The following is a 22,840-nucleotide window of genomic DNA, read 5'->3' on the forward strand; positions in this document are numbered from 1 at the left end:
CGCTGGCTGGCCTTGGGCACTTCCTCTGCCCAATGCAGTTCCGCATTCGTACTCTCGGTTGTTCTCTAGACCAATCTTACCGGATCCAGCCAATTGTTGGCAAGAACCCCACAAACTGCAGGGGCTCAGGAGCCCCCGATGCAGCCTGCACCCCAAGGTAGCAAAGCTTCCACTAGCTAAAGGGGGAGCCAGGGCAGCTGCTCCCACCACAACTGAATCTGGGCCTCCGCTACTTGCAGTGCCGCAGCCCCGCGGTTTACACCAGGACCGGGCAGAGGCCCGCGCAGTGACCCCGGGGGCTCTCCGGGGCGCGGCTTTCGGGGGGGACACAGGGGGCACCTGTGCGCTATTTTGATGGAGCAATCTGGGGTGTAGAAAACAAAACAGCAGCAAGAGGCAGGTCTTCCTTCCCCGTCAATCGGCGCAGCGAGGTCGGCCAGGGCTCCCGGGGAGCGGGTAACATCGCCCTCGCCGAGCACCGGGGAAGCTCCGGAGCGGGGTGTTGGGCCGGCAGGGCTACTAATAACACCCGGCTCGTTCCGCCTCAAGGCGCTTTCCCAAGCGGCTCAGTGTCGCCGCCCCACTTTAACAGGTGGGGAAACTGAGGCACGGAGCGGGCCAGCGAGCCCGAGGCAGCGCTCGCCCTGCCAGCAATCACAGCCTCCCGCTCCCCGCCCGCCAGCACCAGCCCCCGCCCCGGCGACCCTGCGGCGCCCGGGCGGGGCCCGCGCCGGCTCGGCTCGCCCCGCCCGCCGCCTCCCATTTGCCCGCGCGCCGAGCCCGGCCCGGGCGCTTGCCCCTGTCCTCCCTCGCGCGGCGGGGCGGGGGCTCGGCCGAAGCGGGCGGGGGCCGGGCCGTAAACCCCCGCGCCGGGCGCCAGCGCCCACCGGCTCCATGCACCCGGCCCGGCGCCCGCGCTTGATGCAGCACGCGACGGGAGCCCGCTGCGCCGCCCAGCTCCGGGAGCCCCGCCATGGCCGAGCCCCTGCCGCCGCTCCCCGGCCCGGCCCGGCTCAGCTACGCGCTGGGGCACTTCCTGAACGACCTGTGCGCCTCCATGTGGTTCACCTACCTGCTGGTCTATTTCCACGCCGTGCTGGGCTACAGCACCACCCACGCGGGGGCCCTGCTGCTCGTGGGCCAGGTGGCCGACGGGGTCTGCACGCCGCTGGTGGGCTACGAGTCCGACCGCTCGGCCGGCTGCGGCCGCTACGGCCGGCGGAAATCCTGGCACCTCGTGGGTAAGGCTCCGCCCCGGCCGGGGGGTCCGGAGAAGCGGGTGGGGGGTCTGTGAGTGCCCTTCCGAGGCAGCCTGGGGCCGGGGCTGGAGAGGAGCTGCCCCCCGCGATCTCAAAGCGCGTGGGGAGCCCCCCGCTTTGCAGGTGCGGGGGGTCCTAGGCGAGCCTGCGGCTGAGCAGCGGCGAGAAGGAAGGAGAAGCCGGCGGGGCGTTTGAACGCCGCTGTCCCTGCACTGCACCCTCCGGCTGGACTGGCCGCCCCCACGTTACAGCAGCTCCCCGGCTGTCTCCGTTCCCTGGCCGCTGCTCTGCTGCCCGACTTCCCCTCTGGGCGTCTCTCCAATCCCAGGCCCAGGAGAGCTCCCGAGGGCGGCCTCCCTACCGGGAGAGGAGGCTGAGGTCCCCTTCTCTCTGGAGAAAGCTTAGGTAAAGGGGCAAACTGACCCTAAAGATCCTTCCCAGCCACCAGCAGGGGAACCGCCCGAAGGGGATTGCAGGACGCCTCTCGTCCCCACAGATCTCAAAAGGGAATCTACTGTGACCATCTGCTCTGGCCAGGCCATGGGACTGCCCCCAAATCCTTGCACTAGGATTCCAAACTGACAGGTACAACCTGTGGGCAGGGATCACTCTCCCACCAGAGAAATGCAGCCACTTCTGGGGTGGAATGTGGCAGTTAGTATTTCTGTGCTCTGCTTAACATCTGTCTGCTTGGGACAGTGCAGGAGTAGCCATTGAAACAGCTTGGGGCAATGTAGGGCCTGATCCTGCAGACAGTGCTCCTAGGAGTAGAGCTCATCTGCACAGGTGGCCCTGTAAAGGGGTTGGGAGCCTTGCTGGGTGGGGGGCCTGGGGGGTAATAACCCCTGCTGGGAGACCATTGGGGTGCCTGGGTTAACGGTGTCTGGGCTAATCAAAGCCCCTGGGGTTTGTGTCTGAACAATTAACAGTACAAGCTTGGTTTAAATTGTAACAGACTCTGTATCCTGGGCCTGGCCCTGTCGTTAGCCGTGCCACCAATGGTGAACCATCTGACGTAGGTGTGCGGGCCTGGGAAATACGGGTGTAACAAGCATCAGGCAAGCTCAGGGCTTCACCGGGGCAGCTACCCTGGTTCGAATGGCTCTAGTGCACATGGGCCCTGCCTGGTGTGATGTGTCCTGCTCTGAACCAGGACGTGAGGTTGCCAGAGCTCCCGCCTAGGGCACTGAGTCCTCAGGCTCACACTTAACTCTAAGGCTGTGAGTTCAGTCCCCTGTAAAAGCCAGGGTGACAGTCTGCTCTTCTCAGAGGCTACGTGTACACTGCAAAGGTGAGTCGACCTATATTAGGTTGACTTGCAGCCACCGACGGCTGATGTCCACGCTACCCTCCTGCCGCTGGTACCCAGGAGCTTCTGCTGACCGAAGAGGGGCAGTGGGGGGGCTGAGAGCCAGGGCTTGCAGCTCCCCACTGGAAGCTCAGCTGCCACCCAGAATTTCTCGCCTCTGTGCTCCCAGCTGGGGGGCAGCCACCCGCCCAGGGCTTTTCAGCTGTGGCAGGGAGATCCGCGCCCAGAGTCCAGTTGGCTGCTGTGTCCCCAGCAGGGAGTGGGGAGCTGGGAACTTGGGGGACAGCAGGGCTCCTGGTGCAGAGGGGGTAGCCCAGGGGGTAGCCCAGGTGGCAGCCCAGTTTGGAGCAGAGACCAGGTAGTAACCCAGTTTGAGATCCAGGAGCCAGATTTCTTGTCAATTTCACGGCCCAGTGGCACAGTGAAATTGACAAGAATGAAAGCGATAGCCTTTGCCCTACACCTTCCTTGAGCTGGTTTTATGATGTCAGCATATCAGGGGAGTTACATCAGCAGGAGGAGGATTTCAGGGGTAAAACCTCTGCTGTTTTGTCGACCAAACTGTGCAGTGTAGGCAAGGTTGAACCTTCTGCTGTATGGGGCACAGATGTCTTCTCCACTTCTCGGGGTATGCCCACACTTCAGATGCTACAGCTGCATCTCTTCAGTAGAGACACCACCTAAGCCAAGGGGGTGGCTTCTCCTGGTGGCAATCTACCTCCCCTGGAGGCGGCACCGTCTGTACGGGGTCAAGTCTGCATAGCTGCTGTTCTCAGGGAATTTTTCACACCCCTGAGAGCCCTGGCCATACCAATGCAAGTTCCTAGTGTAGAGCAGGCCTTGAAGGGGATGTGATTAAATGTATTTTCTACCATAGACTCGTAGAATAGAATCCTAGAATATTGGGATTGGACTAGATGACCTCTTGAGGTCTCTTCCAACTCTCTGCTCAAAGCAGGACCAACCCCAACTCAATCATCCCAGTCAGGGCTTTGTCAAGTCTGACCTTAAAAACCTCTAAGGAAGGAGATTCCACCACCTCCCTAGGGAACCCATTCCAGTGCTTCACCACTCTGAGTGAAATAGTGTTTCCTAATATCCAACCTAGACCTCCCCCACTGCAACTTGAGACCATTGCTCCTTGTTCTGTCATCTGCCGCCACAGAGAACAGCCGAGCTCCATCCTCTTTGGAACCCCCCCCCCTTCACATAGTTGAAGGCTGCTATCAAATCCCCCCTCACTCTTCTCTTCTGCAGACTAAATAAGCCCAGTTCCCTTAGCCTCTCCTCGTAAGTCATGTGCTCCAGCCCCCTGATCATTTTTGTTGCCCTCCACTGGACTCTCTCTAATTTGTCCACATCCTTTCTGTAGTGGGAGGACCAAAACTGGACACAATACTCCAGGTGTGGCCTCACCAGTGCTGAATAGAGGAGGAAAATCACTTCCCTTGATCTGCTGGTAATGCTCTTACTAATACAGCTCAATATGCTGTTGACCATCATGGCAATGTGGGCACGCTGCTGACTCATATCCAACTTCTCGTCTACTGTAATCCCCAGGTCCTTTTCTGCAGAGCTGCTGCTTTGCCAGTCGGTCCTCAGCCTGTAGCAGTGCATGGGATTATTCCGTCTTAAGTGCAGGACTCTGCACTTGTCCTTGTTGAACCTCATCAGATTTCTTTTGGCCCAATCCTCCAATTTGTCTAGGTCACTCTGGACCCTATCCTTACCCTCCAAAGTATCTACCTCTCCCATCAGCTCAGTGTCATCCGCGAACTTGCGGAGGATGCAATCCATCCCATCATCCAGATCGTTAACATTGAACAAAACCGGCCCCAGGACCAACCTCTGGGGCACTCTGCTTGATACCATCTGACAACTAGACATTGAGCCATTGATCACTACCTGTGAGCCCAACGATTTAGCCAGCTTTCTATTCACCTTACAGTCCATTCATCCAATCCATACTTCTTTAACTTGCTGGCAAGATACTGTGGGAGACCGTTATCAAAAGCTTTACCAAAGTCAAGATATATCACATCCACTGCTTTCCCCTCATCCACAGAGCCAGTTATCTCATCATAGAAGGCAATCAGGTTGGTCAGGCATGACTTGCCTTTGGTGTATCCATGTTGACTGTTCCTAATCACCTTCCTCTCCTCCAAGTGCTTCAAAATGGATTCCTTGTGGATCTGCTCCATGATTTTGCCAGGGACTGAAGTGATACTGACTAGTCTGTAGTTCCTGGGGTTCTCTTTCTTCCCTTTTTTTAAATATGGGAACTCTGTTTGCCTTTTCCCAGTCGTCTGGGACTTCCCCTGATCACCACAAATTTTCAAAGACAATGGCCAATGACTCTGCAATCACACCAGCCAACTCCCACAGCACCCTTGGATGCTTTGCATCTGAACCCATGGACTTGTGCTTGTCGAGCTTTTCTAAATAGTCCTTAACCTGGTCTTTCACCACGGAGGGCTGCTCACCTCCTCCCTTATATACTGTGCTGCCCAGTGCAGCAGTCTGGGAGCTGACCTTGTCTGTGAAGACCAAGGCGAAAAAAGCAGTGAGTTCTTCAGCTTTTTCCACATCATCTGTCACTAGGTTGCCTTCCCCATTCAGTAAGGAGCCCACACTTTTCTTGACCTTCTGGTTGCTAACATACCTGTAGAAACCCTTCTTGTTACCCTTCACATCCCTTGCTAGCTGCAATTCCAATTGTGCTTTGGCCTTCCTGATTACACCCCTGCATGCTTGAGCAATATTTTTATATTCCTCCCTAGTCATCTGTCCAACTTTCCACGTCTTGTAAGCTTCCTTTTTGAGTTTAAGCTCCCTGAAGATTTCATGGTTTGGGTCTATCTCTAAATTAAACCCTTGTGAATTGCAGACAGCCCTCAGCCCTGGACTGTCTGATGAAACCTTCCAAGAGCCCTTTTATCTCCACATGACAGGAACCTCTTTCACCTTGTGTCTTGTGCAAAGCCGTTATTCACGTGAACCTAGCAGGAGGACACGTTGGGGAACAGACCTTCCTGGGGCCGCTGGCTTGAGCGGCAGGAGTGCAGATGGCCCAGAGGAAAAGCACAATGGGTCTGAATCCTTTTGTGCCATTGCAGCTCTGCCCCAGCACTGGGGGCAAATCCTGACCTGCATTGAGACACAACCCCCATTGATGTCCCCACTCAAGGGTAGTGTACAGCTCCGATCTTGGCCTTTGAAGTCAGGCTTTTGATCCCAGGCTGGAATAAGGTGACGCTTTCAAGCTTGGGCAGAGCCAATCTGTCATGAAAGACATATCAAAGTCCACTCAAAGCTTGTGGGTCCTGTCATGAGACCAACTTCCTACTGATTCCAGAAAGACTGATCTCTGTGCTCCGGGGTGGCCAGCTGAGGCACGTAGCATGGAGCTGATCACAGATGGTAAATGTCTGGGGGACAGAGTCTGGCTTAGGCTAGGAAATCTGCCCATTGGCAACAACAGTTGCAGGGAAATGTGTGTCCAGACCATGGCAGGAGGCCATGCCTAGTGCTAGCTGCACTTTTGCTCAAGCTGCTGCAGACCAGGCCTTCAAGGAGCAAGGGAAGAACAAGTCTAGTGCTGCACTAACTATGGGGTCATAATACTAGTTGCAAAATATGAGTGGTTCCCCCCGCCTGCAAGTCGTTCCTCTTCCAGTTAATGAGTCAGTTCTGGGGGGAAACTGTGCCACCCGGGGTGATGAGGGAACAGGTGATGCCTTGGAGGAGAGAGGATCTCGTGGTTAGAGTTGAACTGGGACTTGTGAGATTTGGGTGAATTCCCTGGCTCTGCCCCCACTTCCTGAGTCATTTTGTCCGCACTGAGCCTCAGTTCCCCATTTTACAGAGTGGGGGGAGGGAGGGGAGCGTTCCCCTGGAAATCACAGAATCTCAGGGTTGGAAGGGACCTCAGGAGTCATCTAGTCCCACCCCCTGCTCAAAGCAGGACCAACCCCAACTAAATCATCCCAGCCAGGGCTTTGTCAAGCCGGGCCTTAAAAATCTCTAAGGAAGGAGATTCCACCACCTCCCTAGGGAACCCATTCCAGTGTTTCACCATCCCCCTAGTGAAATAGTGTTTCCTAATATCCAACCCAAACCTCCCACACTGCGACTTGAGACATTACCCTTTGTCTTGGGGCTCGTGTATGAGAGAGTTGAGCTGGTTTAATTTACGGGGAAATCACGCCCCCCCAGCCCCAGTGTGGATGCCCTGGCTCCGGTGTAAGAAGCTAAAGGAAAATATCTCCGAGTTGAGCAGGTTTATGTTAAAGTGAAATGAGCTCCCCTTGCGCTGACGAGCATTCACACGGGGGTGGGGGTGGACACGCGCTGCACTGACCTAGCATGTGTCAACACTACAGTGTTTCGGCTGCACGGCTGAGCGATGCAGCTTGGCCACTGTAGTGTAGACGTGCTACCGTGGCAGAAGGGGGTTTCCATGCAGTAGTCCATCCACCCCCTCAAGGTGGCAGCCAGGCCGACACCAGGTCTTAGTTCAGTTTAACTGCACCTCGGGTGGGATCTTCACACCCCTGAGCGTCTTAGTTGGGTCGACCTAAGTTTCAGATATAGACCAAGGTCTGTGGGTTTGTCTACACGTGGCATTAATCAGGAATGGCTAATCTGCTTTCCATTCCTATCCTACCTTAATCTGGATTAGTTTTCATGTGTAGACGAGCCCTGAATGGGTTCAGATTCACACTGGTAGCCTGAACTGGTGCCACTTTCCTGTTTAGACAAGGCCTGAGATTGTTGGGCCTGCAGGGCAGGGACTCGCGCCAAGGGTGTGCAGCACCTGGTGCGACAGGGCCCTTATCTGGGGGGAGGCCGCTAGGCAGTACAAATTAGCAGCCTGATTTCCCTGTGCAGGGGCTTGAGGTGGGGGGGATGGTCTGGGCTGGTCTGCACTGTGAGGGTAGTTCGGCTTAACTACTCCGCTCAGGGATGGAAAACATTTCCTGCCTATGCGATGTGACGACTTCAGCCCCAAGTGGGCACCGCTGGGTGGACAGAAGAATTCCAGCTCCCAGGGAGAGCTCTCACCGCAGGTGCACCCCGGAGGGAACGATCTCTGCCTTCGCCGCACAGCTCCGGAGACAGGTTAGAAAACACTCCTGTTAGGAGACCATTTGAAAGCAGAAGGAGCCGGGGACAGCTGGGGGTTCCTTGGCCGGCCTGGCCAGTTCAGACCAACTCCTGCCCAGCTCTTCAGACAGTCACAACAGCAGGAAGAATTAAAAATTGGAATCGTGGCCCAGACGCCGGGGCAGACCCATGCTGACGGCAGAAGAGATTGCACCAGCCGCGGTGCCTGTGGGTGACCGGGAGCCCTGACATACAACGGGCGCCCTTCGGTGTCCCGCGTCTCGAGCTGGCTTCCATGGCAGGGAAGGAGCGTCTCTGTGTTCTCCGAGACGCGTGTTAGGCAGCAGGCCACGCGTGAAGGAGTGAAGTGGAGCTGGAGGGCAGTTTTGGCTCTGCTGCGTACGCTGAGAGGCTGTTGTGGGGAATGGGAGTTGCGGGGAGCGTCTCTGGTTTCGCTCCGACTCCGCCTGGAATTGGTTTCTGGCCCTGCTGGGCTTTTTAGGAAACTGAAACCACCGGCAGTGTGGAGAAAGCAGCTGGGCGGAACGGTGCCCCTGGGCTGGGCTGGGACGCGGGGGGCCGGCGTGCAGACTCACGACGAGGTTCCTTGCTGAGCCATCGGTGCCTCTGATGCGCTGCTCTTGGGCCCCCGGCGAATGTGCTAGGGTGCGGCTTGTGCTGGCTTCTGGCTTCCCTGTTCTCGGCCTGGTCGTTTGCCTCTAGCCAAGGGATGGAGGGTCTCAGCCTGCTCCAGCAGCTGAAGAAAATGGCCTGTGCTGTCTCTCCTGGCCAGCCCTTGCTTGCCCTTTGCCATCTCCTGGGGATGGTGTATGTGCCCTGCTCGGGGGGGGGGGGGGGGAGTCACTGGGAGACGAGTGGGACCAGGCGGGGAGACCAGCCCTCAATTACCAGCAGATGCTGAGGGGTCAGACCCCAAACCTTGTGGGCTTCTCTGGCCAGTGAAGGCCGCAGGCCTCCCCGAGGGGGTGGGGGGCATTCTCCAAAACCCCTCCAGTGCAGTGCCTGTGAAAGGGTTCATGGAGGACAGGCTGGAGCCGGCGCCCTGTGGGGCAGGGGGAATGACCAGCCAGTGGGTCTGTTCAGCGGAGAACGTTCAGAAATGGCAAAGCCCCAAGAAATCCGGGGGCTCAGGAGCGCAGACAGCAGCCGTCAGGGCTAAGCGCCATTCTCACCTCATAGACCCCGGTGGGGCCGCGTCAGTGCCCCCCAGTGTGAGCCTTGCTGCTGGGGTAACAGCGCTTGCTTGGATGGGAGCCAGGCAGCTGGCAGAGCCACGTTGATGCTTGGGGTGGGGTTGGGTTGGGCTGTAGACAGGCTCTCCCGGACCCTGTTCCCCTGCCCCTGGCGGCTGGCTCTGCCAGCTCCTAGGATTGGAGAATCCCCCTGAGCCCTCGCTGGCCCAGATGCTGCACTAGGGCTGTCCAGCTCTATGGAGGCAGAGTCCGGCGCTCTCCAGCTATGGGGCTGGCTCCTCAGTCCTCACGGCAAGTGAGCTGGCGGCTGTCTCTGGCCAAGATCTGCGTTGTTCCGGTGTCGGTGGCTCACTGTGCCTGCGCCCTAAGGAGCACGGTCCAGTGTTCGGATCAGAGCCTAGCATCATAGCGCCTGGGTCCTACGCAGACTGGCTGATTCTGGGGCTGGGCATGGCTCTGCCTTCCTCTCCCCCCCACCCCCCCCTCAATGAATGGCATAACATGAACCTTGCTGGGGCCAGACAGCATCCCAGGGCAGAACTGGCCGGCAGTGCTGACTGCTCCCAGCTTCCGGCTGCTAAGTTTCAGTAATTGGACTAGGAGCTTGGCTCTGGCCTGCAAGTAGCTTCTGTGGTAGCAGGAGGCCAGGCGGGCACCCCTGAGGCATCCAAGCCAGAGACAGGAGCCCCACCAGAGTAAGCTTGGGAGTCCCTATGCCCGGGCAGAGGGCTGCCGGCTCCGAGTACCCATGGAGCAGGAGCAGGAAGACGAGAGGAGTTGACTTTACAGGCCAGTGCATTGCAGACACGCTGCCCATGGGGTAGATCCCTGCTGTGCGCCGTGGGGGGCCCAAGAAACTTGGGACTGGTCTTCCCCTGCCCCCACTCCTGGCCTCGTGTCTAGCCGGGCCCAGCGCTAACTTCTGTGTCTTGCCTCTCCAGGGACTGTCTGCGTCCTGCTGTCCTTCCCCTTCATATTCAACCCCTGTCTGGGCTGCAAGGAGGCCACGCCTCAGTGGGCCGCGCTCGTCTACTTCACCCCCTTCATAGTCATCTTCCAGTTCGGCTGGGCGGCCACCCAGATCTCCCACCTGTCGCTCATCCCTGAGCTGGTGACCACAGATCACGAGAAAGTGGAGCTCACAGCGCTCAGGTAACCAGCCCTGGGTGCTGGCGAGCCTCGAACCGGGTGCTTGGTGACAACAGCACAGGCTGCTTCTCCGGCCGCTAAAGGAGCAGCACCATCAGCTGTGAGCCAGTAGTGGGCTGTTATCCCCACTTAGTGTGGGTGATTTTCTGACCAGCGCCACTCAAATAGTGTAGGGGGGAGCGTGTCTGAATGCTGCGACTGAGTGTCAGCCCTGCCTGGCAGCAGCCAGATCAGATGGGGCACATACATAGCCCGTCCCAAGGTAGCAGTGCAGCGAAGCCTGGGCCCCGATGCTTCCCGGATGGCGGTGTGGGTCCTGGAGCCTCCCTTGGAGAGCTACGTGTGAGGACCCGAGATCTCTGCAGACAGCTGTGCTGTGTGAATGGCCCGGCTGGGGGTGCCATTCGCTGGCATGCTGCAGTGCGCACTGCACGTCTGCCTGGCTGCATAGGGACCAGGGCAGTTGCTACCTCTCTGTACACACCCCACCCCCAGCACGCGCATCCCTCCTCTCCTGAGGCCGGATCCTGCTGCTCACTGGGACCGTGAGACCCCCCCACCAGGGATTTGTCTCCTGAGCGAGGCCAAGTGCTACGTCCGGCCTCTGAACGGTGCTAGGGTGCACCAGGGGCTGACGCCTGTCCCCTGGGGGTGGGGTGCAGCTGCGTCCGAGGAGACGCAGGCTAATTCTGCCTGTGTGATGCTGAGGGCTTGGCCTGTGGGGTTTCCTGTCCATCACTCCGCGCCTTGCCCAGCTCCCAGTACCATGGAGATGGGTGCGGGGGGGCCCCATCCAGCTCCCAGACCCCACGGGGCTGAAAGCTGTTTCACACACACTGCTCCCTGCCCTCTTCAGTCTCTGCTATGGGGCTGGCCCGGCTTCCTCTCAGCCCTATGGCTGCTGCTCATGTCCAGTCCCCTCTGGGGCTGAGAGGGTTAATTTCTCCTGCACGGCTTGTCTGTTTAAAGCCCAGCAGTCCCCAGGTCTGGCTGATCCTGAGCTCAGGGTCAGTCAGTCATTCTTTAAATCGCTCCCCCCTTGCCATGTCCTGCCTGCCTCCCTGCCCCCAACAGCTGTGGGCCCAACCTTGCTGTGCTTCCCCCCCCCGCCCCCCCGGCTTTGGGTCAAGACTGTGGAGAGTGACTCGTGCTTGGGGCGGCCCAAGCTCTGTATCCCCCAGCTGTGCCCTGCAAGCTGCCCGACTCCGAGCATCAGATCTCAGTGGGCTTGACAACCCATGTCTTGGGAGCACTCGGGCTCTGCCCCCTTCCTGCCCTCCCCCCAGCAGCTCCTGGGGCTCAGGGAGTGACGGGAGCCCAGCTGCTCCATAGCAGGAGGGGTGGCCAGTGATACCCCAGGTTTGGGAGCTGCAGACAGACAAACTTTTTCTCCCCCCGCCCCAGTTTAGTGACCAGACAATGGTGTCCTCTCCCTGTCTGGCTCAGGAACATGAGGCCCAGCTGCTACCTGGCATTACCCTCGAGGTACCAGCCCCTGCCTCCAGGCCAGGCAAGGGGCAGCCTGCATGGCCCGAGAAGGCTACATGTCACTTGTAGCCGTGTCCGTGGTCTCGGTTTGGCATAGAGAAGCCCCCGAGTGCCTGCACAAACCTGTATCCGGTGAGGGTCCACAGCAACAGGCATGTTGTAAACAACCCTCCCCACACACACCCCGGCTTCCAGCTGCAGGAGAGGACGGGGGACGGATGGCTCAGTTTCAAACTCCGAAGCACTTGTCAAACCCCTCCCTCCCCCCGGGCCTGGCTAGAGGGGCTGGCGGAGGATCGTAACTGCCCAGGAGCGTGGGGGTGGCTGGGTCTGGGGGCCTGGTTGTGACTCTAGCTGGAGGGGCGGGGGCTGCCTTGGGCTGTGCTCGGTGAGAAGAGTCAGACGCTCACATCACGCACCAGCGAGTGGCTCTGCAGGTGAACAGGGCCCGGGGCTCCCCCCACCCCCCAGCAAACCCCAGAGGGGGGGAACAGCCCCATGGCTTCACAGATGGAGTGTTACGGGCCCCCTCCAGCCTGCACGGTGCTGAGTCAGCAGGTGGGGAAGCGTCTCTTATCAGCCAGCGAGCGGCAAACAGGGCCCGGTTATCTGCCATCTGCGGGCGGAAGTCCCCTCCGCACTGGGTCTGCGCCCAGCAGATAACTCTCCACAGGAAGGATGTGGAGCCACACTGGGGCTGCGGGAGGCTTCACTGCCTCTCTGAGTAAGCTGCCGTCTGTCAACCGTCTGTCCTGTGCAGCCCCGCAGCTCCCTGCCGCAGGACAGCCCCCAGGGTCGCCTGTTAAACCACGCACCGGGGCAGGGCAGAGGAGAGACTGGGCTCGGCTGTCGTGGATCTAAAGGGGGGTTGGGGACCACGGCTGCTGGACAGGGACCCTGTGGGAGGTCTAGCTCCTGGCATGTCCTGCCCAGTCTACGTCCCAGGAGCGCCTCCGCCTGGGCTGAAGAAGAGTCTCCGACTGTCTGGGGATTCTGTTCTCCCTATAGCGTAATCCGGCCAGTCTGGCTCCCTCCAGCAGGGGGCAGTATTGCTTATCTGTGCAAATTCACCCCTGTGGGAGTGTTCACACTCACCAGCTCTTCCCCCCCCCCACCCCCAAAAGGGTGGGTTTGTGCTGCGGACGTGCCTGACGCTGGCTGTGGAAATGGGGCGGTGGGGTGGGGGGAACGTGACCAGCTCAGGCTCCGGATCTTATTCTGCACCAACATGCAGTGTTTCCCCCTCCCTCTCGTGCCTGTGAGCACCCGGGCTGGGAGCGCCCCATGACTTGCTGCATCCTCTCCCCCAGGTACGCCTTCACCGTTGCAGCCAACATCACCGTGTACGGCGTGGCCTGGCTGCTCCTGCACTTCCAGCTTGGACACTCGGGGCCGACGGAGCAGCTGGGCAAACCTGACATCCATGTCTTCCGGGTGAGTGCGGGGCAGCACAGCTGTGATGGGAGAGAAGCTGTGAGGCAGCACAGGGCTTATGGGGCAGTTATGGGTCTCTTGGCAGAGACTGGGATCAAACCAGCCTTCCTCTCAAAGTGCCCCCGAACCTCCCCCACCCCCCGGCTTCCTGAGGATTTGCTGAGTCTCCTTCCTGTCCCATCAGAACCTGTCCCTGATCGTGGTGGCAGTGGGCGCTGTGTTTTCGCTCCTGTTCCACCTGGGCACCAAGGAGCGGTGCCACCCCCAGGCCAGGCTGCTCGAGCCCAAGGAGCACACGCCGCTGCTGCAGAAGGGGCAAAAAATCCCCCCGCGCCCACTTCTGCTGTGGAAACACTGGCTGCGGGAGCCTGCCTTCTACCAGGTACGGGGTGTGCCTGGTGAAGGGGGGGGTCCCATGATGGGGGCAGGTGTGTGGGGAGCGGGGGGAACTCACAAGGGATGGGCATAGCTGCATGGCAGGCCTGGCAGCTGGATCTGTGTATCTACAGGACAGGTACGACGCAGGCAAGTGTCGGATGCCCACAGCCATACACCCTCTGACTCCTGCCTGGGCCAGGCTCTGCTGGGAGGGGAGGGGAGACCAGTCTCCAAGCTTGGCCTCTCAGTCAAGCCAGTGGTGCTGGTGGCTTTCATCGTGGCCCTTCCCAGACACAGGAGCCCCCAAATAGCTACTGAGCACTGGCCCCTGCATTATCCCCGCAGCTCAGCACCTGGTGATGGGTCAGGAGCATCCTGCCCCTCCGGGACCTGCCAGGGAGAGCTTGGGCGTGTGCCCAGCAGCTGGCTGCCGCTGCCGCTTTCTGGGGCTTTGCACAGCTGTGTGGCACCCAGGGCGTATGCTGGGCCTGGGGAGAAGCAGAGCTTTGGGTGGCTCAACAGCGGCCCCCTCAGGCCAAGGCAGGAGTAGCACTACCTAGTGCAGGGTTCTCAAACGGAGGGTCAGGACCCCTCAGGGGGTCGCGAGGTTATGACATGGCGGCAGGACCGGCGCTAGGGTTTCTGGCGCCCTAGGCACCGGGACATTTCACCGTCCTGCGTGCGGGTCTCGCGGCTCCGGCGGAGCTGCCGCAGGCATGCCTGCAGCAGGTCCACCGGAGCCGCGCTCCCTGACCCGGGGGGCGGGGGGCGCCCTGGCTTGCCGGTCGCGGCGGCGGCTCCTGAGCCCGGGGGTGGGGGCGCCCTGGGCTGCCGGCTGCAGCGGCGGCTCCTGAGCCCCCGGGGGGCGCCCCTGGGCTGCGGTGGCACACTGACCTCAGGGGCGCGCTGACTGGCGGCGCCCCCACCCGGGGGACACCTTGGGCTGCCGGCGGCAGGCAGCTTCGCCAGCGGCAGGCAGCTTCACCGGCAGCTCAGCCCCTCCAGCAGCAGCCGCTGCAACCATTTAAAAAATTTTGGGGGGGCGCCACTTTTTGGCACCCCCAAATCTTGGCGCCCTAGTCAACCACCTAGTTGGCCTAAATGGTGGCACCGGCCCTGCATGGCGGGGGGGGGGCGGGTCGTGAGCTGTCAGCCTCCAGCCTAAACCCCACTTTGCCTCCAGCATCTATGATGGTGTTAAATATATTAAAGTGTGTTTAATTGATAAGGGGGGGTTGCACTCAGAGGCTTGCTGTGTGAAAGGGGTCACCAGGACAAAGGTTTGAGAGCCACTGGCCTAGCGGGTGCCAAGGGGGAGGGGTGCTGGGGGGTTCGAGCAGCAGCATAGGTGCCCTGAGAGGAGAGAGACGCCCCACTCAGGATGCTCACACCTGGCCACATGTCACTGCGCCCAGCCGGCCTCATGCTCAGCCGGCCAGGTCTCTGGGCACCCCAGCGAGGCCGGTAATGACTCTAGATTCAGGGGGCTCATTGGAGAGGGATCCTTGTGTGGTAGGAGAGAAGCCCCCTTTGATACAGGGACCTCTCTCTTCTGCCGCACAGCTTTGTACAGGGGCCTGAAAGACTGGCCTGTGCTAGCCCCCCGGGCTCTGTGGCTCTGCGTCCTGTGGCTGCGATGTCCCGTGTCTCCCCCAGGCAGGCAGAGGGCCAGGGTCTCCGTTCCTCTCTGAGCGGGGCTGGAGGGCAGGGGCGTGGCTGGCGTAACGGGCTGGCGTGTCTCCTCTAGGTGGCGATGCTGTACATGGCCACGCGGCTAATTGTCAACCTGTCCCAGACCTACATTGCCATGTACCTGACCAACTCGCTGATGCTGCCCAAGGTGAGTGAGCAGCAGGGGGTGCCAGCAGGCAGGTCCTGCCCAGCACTGGGCGTGCCACAGTGTGGGTCACTTCACGCCAGGCACCGGCTCAACCAGGACAATCTTGCGATGCCCATGGTAGGGTCCCTGTGTTGCTGGAGGGGGTGGGTTATGAGTGGGGAACCCCCTGGGTGGCTGGTGGAAGGCAGAATAGGGCAGGGGGTCCCAGCAGTGGGGCGGGAGGGGGGCACAGACCCTTGGGATGTCTGAGCCAAGCACTCTGCTCTCTCTCTCTCCTCCCCAGAAATTCATTGCCACCATCCCCCTGGTGATGTACATCAGCGGCTTCCTCTCCTCCTTCCTCATGAAACCCGTCAACAGGTGGATCGGCCGAAACGTGAGTAGCTTGGGGGGATGGGGAGGCAGTGTGCCGCTGTAACGGCACACGTCTGGGCCTGCGGGGAGATGCCCATTGGCAGGAGTGACCCGGGCACCTAGGAGGTGCCCTGAACAAACTGCCCATGCGGGGTGGGTGTGATGTGTCCCGGGTACAATCCAGACAGAGTAGCTGTGGCCCCCCTGCCCTCTACGCTGGTGGCACCCCTGCCCTTCACATGCTTTGCTGCGCAGCCTCCAGCACGCGAGTCCCTCCCAGCCCGTCTGTGTGCTGCAGCCATCCAGGCCTTGGCTCTCCCCAGCCCGGGAGCGCCACATGCTGCCGGCCTGAGCTTCCCCCCAGCAGGGCGTGTCTGGGGCTCCCCGCCCTCTCCGGACAGCACAAGCTTAGCTAGAACCTCACTTTAACTAGAAACGATAGCCCATAACTCCCCCCCAAATGGAGTTTCCCAGCCACGTCCTCTCAGATACGCTCTATTAGCTAAACCAACACACCCTGTTTGTTACCTACTGCGAGATTTTCAGTGAGTACGAGCCGGGGGCGGAAAAGTCAGAAACGGTTACAAGGAAAACTAAGCCGAAGCACAGCTGGTGCCTCGCTTGCTAAACGCCAGGCAAAGTCTTTCTCGCCACGTGCTCTCAACAGCCTTCCTGGCCAAACTCCTCAGGCCAGGAGCCCGTCTTCTGTTCACTGGCTTCTTCCTTTGTTCCTTCTGGTGCAGCGAATCGATGGGGAGGGAGGCAGTAGGGGGCTTGTCCTCGTTTGATAGCCTCAGGCCCCCTCTTGGAAAACGGTTCCAGCTGAGATTCAGGACAGAGTCCACAGGAAAGGCTGGTAGCGGCTTGACCTTCCTTGGTCTCTCCTTCCTGCACGGGGACTCTGCTTTGTTTGCGTTTGAGGGGATTATGGGGTGCAGTCTGTCCCGGGGCAGTGGGGTGTCACTGGGCTCAACCCCTCAGAAGGGGCTGCTTGGTGCACAGTCAGTGTCTGAATCCAACCAGCTGTTGGGCTGTGCAGAGAAGGGATCAGAGTCCCAGAGGAGAGGGGCCTGATCTTGAACCTGCAGCTCCCACAGATCCCAGATTGAGTTGAACACTCAGCACTCCAGAATATCAGCCCACGCTGATGTAAATCCCCTTGCCCTCTCCAATGTCCTATCCAAGCTGCTTGCCCTCCCCTTGTCTGGCCACCTCTCCTGCTCCCCACACAGCTCCACACATGGCTCCCAGCCCTGTTCCAGGCCTGCCACAATCACCCACAGGCAGGGAATTAACTCGCTAATAAGAGATGGAGTTTTAGCTTAAATATCTGCTCTCCCTCCCTGGCTATCGTCTTCGCTCAGCGCTGCCCTCTGCCTCCCTGTCGAACTGAGGGGCGAGGGGGGTGCTGCTGTATACGAACAGAGTTGTGTCAGTGACCTGCTGGGGTGCCCTCTGCTCGGTTCTGGTCGTCCCACTTCGGAAAGGCGTTTGGAGATGGGCAGGGAGGAAGTCTGGGAATGCTCTGCAGGGTTGTTCAGAGAGGGGCCATGTCAGAAGGGTATCGGTTGCTGAAGGGTCCAAAGCCTGTCAGACGGCTGCTCTTATTCACCCTTCCGGATGCAAGAACAAGGGAAACCAGGGTGTGTTCAGAACCAGCGGTGTCGTGTGCAGGACTCCTGTGGCACTAACAATTGCGGCAGAACTGTCCTGGCTTTTGACCTTGAAAATACGATCCCCTTAGCCAAGTACCCAAACGGTCTCTGAACCTGGCCATGCAGCTCTGCCAGAACACCTTGATCTGGCCCACAGCCCCCTGCTCCTCCACTCCTGGCCTCCTACCCCACCCTCAACAGCACTTCTGACCCGTAGCATAGAGCTGGGGTGTGATCTTAGAGCCATGGGGTTAGGAGGGACCGCAAGGGTCATCTAGTCCAGGAGTTCTCGATGTGTAACCATGGGGGTACGCAGGGGTTTTCCAGGGGGTACAGCTACTCAGTCAGAGATCTGCCTAGTTTTACACCAGGCTGCATAAAAAGCACCAGCCAAGCCAGTACTAACATACATTTCATACAGACAGAATGAGAGAGGCAGTTTTTCAGTGGCAGTGGAGCTGAGACTCTTGTATTTTTATGTCTGATTTTTGTGAGCAAGTCGTGTTGAAGTGAGGTGAAACTTGGGGGTACGTGAGACAGATCAGACTCCTGAAGGGGGACAGAACCACTGAACTAGTCTAACCCCTGCCAAGGGGCAGGACTTGCTGTGTCTGCACCATCCAAGACAGGTGCTCTCCAGCCTCCTTTCGAAAACCTCCAGTGAAGGAGCTTCCACAACTTCCCTAGGCAGGTCTGGTCCATTGTCCTACTGCCCTTACTGAGATTTGATCTAAATCTGCTCTGCTGTCAGTCGAACCCACTGCCTCTTGTCCTGCCCTGTGTGGTAAGAGAAGAACGTTTCTCCATCTTGCGTATGGCAGCCTGTTAAGTGTTTGAAAACCACCACCATGTCTCTCCCCCCCTCCCCGTCTCTTTTCCAAACTAACCTCCCCCCCCTTCCTTCAGCCTTTGCTCGTATGGCTGCATTCCACCCCTTGTCGCTCGCCTCTGGATCCTTTCCAGTTTCTCTGCATCCTCCCTATACATGATCCTATGTGCGGCAGCTCTGTGGAGTCCTGGGTTTTAATGAGTGTTTCTCCCCCCTCACCCCCCTTCTCTCCCTGCCCTTTGCCTCCGAGCAGCTGACCTACTTCATGGGGTTACTCATTATCCTGGCCTTCGCCTCCTGGGTGGCCCTGGACAGCCGGCTGGGAGCGGAGGTTTATGGAGCAGCTGTGCTGCTTGGGGCTGGCTCGGCCACCATCTTGGTCACATCCCTCTCCATGACGGCTGACCTCATTGGGAGCAACACAGTAGGTTCCTGTGGGGATGGGTGATGGGACGGGCGCAGCTGGTGCCCCTGGGGGTAGAGCAGTGGGTGTGACCTCCCCTTTTCCGGGCCCTGCAGGGAAAGGCTAATCCAGGCTGGCCGAAGCAGCTGGGAAAGGCGCTCAGGGAGTGTATGACAGGGTCACTGAGGGCTGCCTTCCTTCAGCATGGTGTGGTCCAGCACGGGCGCCCCAGGTTCTCTGGTTTGTGGGGCTGTCGCCCTTCCTGGGTTTCTGAAGTGGCTTTAGCAAGCCCGGGGGTCTGTACAGAACGGGGCGCTGGCCCTGGTACCAGACGGGAATTAACTTCTGCTGCAGGAACGAGTTTGCCCACATGAGGGCACGAGGCTCCCTGGTTCCGTACGTGGCTGATCCCAACTCAGGGTGGGCGCAGCTGGGTGAGAGGCCTAGGGGGTCCCAGCGGCCGTCTGCAGGGGGCCTGAGCCGGGGCGGCTGCGGGAGATGCCGGAGGAGGCAGAGACGTGGGTGGGTCGAGCCCTGGGGTGTGGAATGAGGCTGATGCTGTTCGTTTCCCTGCAGCACAGCGGAGCCTTCGTCTACGGAGCCATGAGCTTCACGGACAAAGTGGCCAATGGGCTGGCGGTGATGGCCATCCAGAACCTGCACCCCTGCCCGTAAGTGTCGTGGCTGGTCTGGGACGTAGGCCTGGGGCTGCTGGAGAAGGCCCCTGCAGCAGGCACCTGTGTTCTCACCAGTCCGGAGTATCTACAGCCCTTCCCCTCACCCCATGGGAGAACCCGAGACCTTCCAACTCCCAGCACAGTCCCCTGCTGCCCGAGCTGAAGAGTCGCTCTCCTGGCTGCTGGCTGTATAGGCCAACCAGCGGGGGGATGTGGTACACTCTGGCGGTGCCTTACCCCTGCATTGTGCCATCCCCAGAGCCAGCACGTGCCCCCTCCCAGCTCCACGGGGGCAGCTGCCATCCTGTCTTCCATCTGCAGTGATGGTTCTGTGCTGTCCCCTCTCCAGTGCGTGTGGGGCTGGGGGAGCTGGGGGCTCTGCTGGAGCCTCACTTGTCCCTTTGCCTTCAGGACCCAGCTCTGCTGCACCGGCTGCGTTGAGTTCTACCACTGGGTGATGGTGGTCGTCACCGGGGGCGTCGCGGCAGTTGCCACCGTGTGTCTGTCCTGCATTATGATCTGGCCAATCCGGGTCCGATTCCGTGAGTCCTGTGTCCTGGAAGAGGGGCTAGCAGGGGGCTGGTGGCAGAGTTGGGGGCTGCAGGGAAATCTCTGTGCAAGCGGGGCTGGTTTCTCAGGGCGGGCGTCTGTGTTCAGATCCTGCTGGCTGTGGGGGGCGTTCTCTGCTACCCCAGTCCTGCCAGGGGTGCTATAGCAAGGCTGGTTGTGGGGAATCTCACAGCTACTGCAGTTCCAGACACTTCCACCAGGAGGCACTGTAGGGGAGCCGGATAACGCACTGGAGGCATTTAAATTAGCTAGAAGACTCGCTCTCCTCTGACATGGTGACTTACGCAGAATGACTGGGGGGTAAAATGAAGAGGGCTTAAGCTGAGGCGCTGCTGAGCTGGGGGGCCAGGCCTGTTAGCAGATGCTCTGCTCCCCACCCCATGCACCTCCCTCACCCTGCCGACTCGGTGGCAGCTCTGCTCAGGGAAGCATCTGCAATGGCTCTAATGTGACTGTGAGGCTCTGGATTTTGGAGGCCACCGCGGCTCCTTAGCTGAACACTGGGAGTGCTGCCCAGCCTCTGCTCCTGCTGCACTCTGAGCCCTCTCTACACTACAGATGCCCCCCACCCCCCAAGCAGGGTATTTCTACCCACCTAACCCCCGTGTAGACAGTGCTGTCCATGGGAGAGCTGCTACCGCCCCTCGGGTGAGAGGAGGGGCAGGGGGAGAGCGCTCTCCCGGCAGCTTGGAGCATCTTCATTAACATTTCAGCATAGACATGCCCTTGCTCCTGTGAAGCTGGTGCCTCCTGACGACCAAGACCTGGTGGGAGGCAGCAGGGCTAGTGGTCAGAGCACAGGGCTGGGCGCCAGGTGGCCGGGTTCCATGCTGGACGGTTCAGTTGCGTGTAGCTGGCCTTGCCTGGGTTCTCCAGCAGGGCTGACAGATGTGGGCTGAGACCTTTCAAAGCTGCCCAAGGGATTTGTGCACCCAGCTGCCCTGAGGATGAGCCGGGAATGAAGGTGCAACTCTTGTAACCGCTTTGAATGCCGCAGGCCCAGCGTGCTTCATGCTCCTTTGCAGGGAGGGTGGCCTGGGGCTCGGGGCTCTGGAGAAAACATGGCCTCCTGTTAGTCATCGCCCCTGCCCCCTGGTGGAAGCCCCTGGGTTAAGATGGATGCTAGCGAGCAGGCTCAGTCCAAGCTTGGGGCCACGGGATGCAGACTGGGGTCCTGCCAGTCAGGTGCTTAGTGCTTTTCTGGCCCATGTCCCATGCCTGGAGGGGGCACCTGGGGACTTGTTAACCCAGAGGCCAACCTGCTGCTACTGCTTCTCTCTCTGCTGCAGATGACGTCTCGGTGCTGCCGCTGGCTGGGGCAGGACCGGGCGAGGCGGGGAGCATGGGGGAAAGGAGCCGAAGCAGCACCGTCAACTGAGCTGAACGCTCGCACTCGGAATCGGGACTGCATCACTTGCACTTTACACCTGGGATGCTCCAAAGGAAGGGAACTGAAGCTGGGACCCAGAGCAGGGCCGATGCTGAGGTCGTGCAGCAGGTCGGCCTGGTCGTTCGCATCTTCCTCCCGCCACTTTCCTTCCCCTGTCACTATGTAACGTCGCTCCCTGCTGGCAATGGTGGGGAATCCCATGTCTTTGCACATGTCCAATCCTAGGACTTGCTGGGCGGCAGCACGAATCAGATCCGCACCATGCACTGTGGGAAGGGGGCACTAAAGAAAACCTGTACATTTTAACACGTGTTGTGCAGTCTGTCTGTGAAATAACTTTTTTTAAATGAGAACCATCTTGAGTAAAGAGATGATGTTTGAAGGACAGCAGCGTTGTGTGCAGGGGGTCTGCGTCACCACTGGCAACTCTCCTGCAAACTGCATTTCCAAGGGGGGGCGGGGACCTGCCCCTTCTTCACTCCTTAGAAATTCTGCTGAGCGGCCTCTGCACAGGGGATCTGGCTGCAGTATCACAGCATAGCCAGCGCTTGAGAGATTTAAAGTCCCAGCTCCTGGAGTCAGGTGACTAGTGGGAATTTTGGCTTTGATTTTTGTTTTAAGCAAGTTCCTAGCTCTTGTGGCTGTGGAGAAGTGTGACATCTTCTTCCCCTGCCTCCTCCGGCTCTGCCCCCAGAAGGGGAACCCAAAAAGTGCTACTTGGGCTAAAGATCACAACTCTTTCATCTCAGGATTTGGAGGTGGCTGGTTGTGGTTTTTGTTTTTAACACTTGGGTCCACAGTGCCAGCCTGTCCCTAGCCTACCCCCTTTCCAGGGGTGGGAGCACTGCTCATGTGCCTTCCCCTGAACTGCTTCTGCCCTATGTACAGCTTCTCCCAGGCAGCCAACCCCGCCTCTGGCGGCTGCCCCTCCCAGCTGGGCAGCTTCTGTCTGACTTCACCCCCCCACGGCTGGGAGGCAGGTTCCCCTGGGCTGGGATCTCTCAATGCCAGGGGTGCTTGTGGTAGCACATCCCTGGCCTGGGTTACTGCTGGGCTGGCCAAAGCGTGGGGTGCAGGAGAGCAGAGGAGCATTATGTGGGGGGACAGTCCCACTGCTCCAGCCCCCCCCAGGGGCTTTGGCTGCCAGTAGGCGGGAAGAACTAGCCCTCCTGTTCCCCACCTCGCTCCAAAGGCAGGCGGCTGCAGTGCCTCTGGGAAGGAACAGGGCTAGGCCCAGCACTGCCCTGTCTGGGGAGGAGGGGGAAAAGGTACTTGCTGGGGGGGAGGGCAGGGCCTGGTGTGTTCCCCCCCCCCCCCCCCGCCATGTGACCAACTGGAAGCGGCTTAGCACTGAGTTCACAGGGAGCTGGGGCTGCCAGAGCCAGTCATTTAGCTCAGGCCTGTGCGCACCAGCCTGCCAGTGCGGGGCTGTGTCCTGCTCTTCCATCCCAGCCCCCAAGGTTCTTCCCCGGCTCGCTGCTCTCCAGGCTGCCCCAGGGGTCGGAGCATCATTTTGCGGCATCTCCCCCTCCTCTTTCAGCGAATAAACCAGCAGCTGGTTTCCCAGCAGCCCCCACTCTGAGCGCACCCAGCATGGCTCTAAAATAGCACATGGAACTGAGCACGGCTGAGTAAATAGAGGGCAGAGGAAAAACCTTAGCCGAGCGCCTGCCTTGAATGCCCAGCCCTGATTGCACGGCTGGGCTCTGCTTCCTGTGAGCTGGAGGGGGACAGGCCCTTGCCCTCGCCCTGCTGGCTCCTCGCAGGGCTGCCCCCAGTCCTGCT

The 22,840-nt window shown here is 59.7% G+C and overlaps 1 protein-coding gene across 1 annotated transcript; it reads left to right on the forward strand.

The window, feature by feature from the left end:
- The first annotated feature begins 886 nt into the window (after positions 1–886).
- Positions 887–21,361, forward strand: MFSD12 (major facilitator superfamily domain containing 12). Its single transcript, XM_032783118.2, has 10 exons — positions 887–1,241; positions 9,830–10,040; positions 12,836–12,959; positions 13,144–13,341; positions 15,085–15,177; positions 15,461–15,553; positions 18,269–18,439; positions 18,995–19,089; positions 19,507–19,637; positions 20,955–21,361. Exons 1-10 carry the CDS (start codon positions 974–976, stop codon positions 21,041–21,043), a joined length of 1,473 nt encoding a protein of 490 aa, XP_032639009.1. The 5' UTR covers positions 887–973; the 3' UTR covers positions 21,044–21,361.
- The last annotated feature ends 1,479 nt before the right edge of the window (positions 21,362–22,840 follow it).

Source organism: Chelonoidis abingdonii, chromosome 11 (assembly GCF_003597395.2).
Source record: "Chelonoidis abingdonii isolate Lonesome George chromosome 11, CheloAbing_2.0, whole genome shotgun sequence".
Lineage (NCBI taxonomy): Eukaryota > Metazoa > Chordata > Testudines > Testudinidae > Chelonoidis > Chelonoidis abingdonii.